This window comes from Ipomoea triloba, chromosome 1, assembly GCF_003576645.1.
Source record: "Ipomoea triloba cultivar NCNSP0323 chromosome 1, ASM357664v1".
Taxonomy (NCBI): domain Eukaryota; kingdom Viridiplantae; phylum Streptophyta; class Magnoliopsida; order Solanales; family Convolvulaceae; genus Ipomoea; species Ipomoea triloba.
The window spans coordinates 29,434,057-29,436,588 of NC_044916.1; the positions used below are offsets into that span (position 1 = coordinate 29,434,057).

At 39.3% G+C, this 2,532-nt stretch overlaps 1 protein-coding gene across 1 annotated transcript; it reads left to right on the forward strand.

Annotated features, from left to right (window-relative positions):
• Positions 1-624: 624 nt before the first annotated feature.
• Positions 625-2,160, forward strand: LOC116029807 (beta-D-glucosyl crocetin beta-1,6-glucosyltransferase-like). Its single transcript, XM_031271850.1, has one exon. It carries the CDS (start codon positions 684-686, stop codon positions 2,058-2,060), a length of 1,377 nt encoding a protein of 458 aa, XP_031127710.1. The 5' UTR covers positions 625-683; the 3' UTR covers positions 2,061-2,160.
• Positions 2,161-2,532: the final 372 nt, after the last annotated feature.

Below are 2,532 nucleotides of genomic sequence, written 5' to 3' on the forward strand. Positions count from 1 at the left end.
TGTATTCATTTACGTAGTCATCTAATCAGAAGTTAAACACCCACCAAAACAAACGAAACTCAGGTTGGAGAAAAATATTACGGTAGATTGAGTTTTGCTGAATTGACAAAAATGCCCCTTATTTTGACAGTCAACTAACGAGATTAGAGACGGAGGACTAAAATTGTCCTCGTCACAATAACTATGTCCATAAATTGTCTGATTTTGTTATGGAGGACTAAAATTGTCTTTGTCACTATAAGTCTAGGACCAAAAAAGGAATTGACTCTTTATTTAAATAATAAAAATAAAGATGAAAAAAAATTAAAGAAGTTACTAGTTTATTTTTAAAAAGCTATCTAAAGTAGTTTTTGGAAATAAACTCTTATTTTAAGCTACTAACTTATTTTAAGAACATCACCAAACAAAGCTTATAATTTATTAGTAACTTAAAATACTCTAAACTCCTAAAAAACCTCTGCAAAACATAACCAAAGAAAATGAAAACACAAAGTACTCAATTATTTTAAATAATTGCACGTACACAATTACTCCCATAAAGAAAATGAAACACAAAGTACTCAATTTTAAATAATTTTCTTAGCCTGCACGCACTCAATTATTCCCAGAAAGAGGGTTGATCTTACTATATATACACAACCATAGTCACAACAAAGATCGATCAGAGTAACCTTAGCTTCATCATGGATGAAAAAAACAGGCTGAGAGTTTTGATGTTCCCATGGTTGGCTGTGGGGCACATCTCACCGTTCTTTGAGTTAGCCAAGAAACTCGCCGACAGAGGTTTCTGCATCCACATATGTTCCACCCCAATCAACCTCAGTTTCATCAAAAACAAGATTCCCAACCAATATTCCTCTTCAATCAAATTGATAGATCTTCACCTACCGGAATCACCAGATCTCCCTCCTCACTATCACACCACTAATGGCCTCCCACTCCACCTCAACTTCACCCTCCAAAAATCCCTCAAAATGGCAAAGCCCACTTTCTCCACCATCATGGAATCCCTCAAACCACACTTGCTCATCTACGATTTTCTCATGCCGTGGGCCGCCGGAGTGGCCCACTCTCACAACGTCCCGGCGGTCCGGTTCGTCACGTCCGGCGCCGCCGTGTGTAGCTACTTCTGCCACATCTTCTACCGCCCAAACGCCGCGTACCCTTTCCCGGAGCTCTATCTACGCCGATACGAACAAGAGAGAGCTCAGAAGCTCATGGATGAAAGAAGGAGCGGAAGAAAATATGACGACGGCGCCGCCGGCGGTGATCACGGCGGCGCCGGCGAGAATGACGGCGGCGAAATGTCGAAAAAGAACATGGTTGTGATAAGTAGCTCAACAGAAATAGAGAGGAAATATGTGGACTATCTTGGGGAGTTACTAAACTGCAAGGTTTTGGCTCTGGGAACCCTAGTTAAGCAGCCAATGATGAAAGGGGAAAATGAATGTTCAGAGCTTATGGGGTGGTTAGGGGAGAAAGAAGAGCGGTCCACGGTGTTTGCTTCCTTTGGGAGTGAGTATTTTCTATCAAAGGAGGATATGGAAGAGGTAGCTTATGGGTTAGAGCAAAGCCAAGCAAACTTCATATGGGTGGTTAGGTTTCCAAAAGGGAGTGAAAACCCTAATCTTGAAGAGGCCCTCCCAAAGGGTTTTCTAGAAAGGGTTAAAGGGAGAGGGCGAGTGGTGGAACAGTGGGCTCCGCAGGAACTGATTCTGTCCCACCGAAACACAGGAGGGTTCATGAGTCACTGCGGGTGGAACTCGCTAACAGAGAGCATCGAGTACGGTGTCCCGATCATCGCCATGCCCATGCATCTTGACCAGCCTGTGAATGCTAAGCTGATGGTGGGTATTGGCGTAGGTGTTGAGGTGGTGAGGGATGAGGGTGGGAAGCTTCATAGGGAAGATGTGGGTAGGGTTGTTAAGGATGTAATTAAGGGAAAAGTAGGGGAGAATGTTAGGAAGAATGTGAAAATTGTGGGTGAAAATGTGAGACTCAAGAGTATTCAAGAGATGGACGAGGCTGCTGTTGTGTTAGCGCAACTTTGTAATGTTTAAATTTTGACAAATTCGGAAATTACATTTTAAACTCTTTTGTTTTATAATTTTCACCGTATTGTTGAAGCATATTCTGAATTTACAATTATTATTTGAGTAATACTATGAATATTTTCTAATTTTTATTATATTTCTAATTCATTACTTAGAATGAAAATATAATACTTTTGATAGAAAAGTAATACATTTTAATATTTTATATCAAAATGTAAAAGTATTACCTTTGTTTTCCTTTATAATTAAAGAACAGTTCAATTCTAATTAGTATTTAATTTACTAGTATAAATACCACATGAATTTTTATATTAACCTCATCAGACTCGTCTCAGGGATCATCTGATCCGGCCCTGAGATGTTCTCGCAATACATAACAGAAAAAAATAAAAATCTATATATCAGTTTCTTTAAATTAATCAAGTAAGAAATTGTCAACTCTGCGACCTTTCTCAATCATGAAATAATTCTAAGTGTA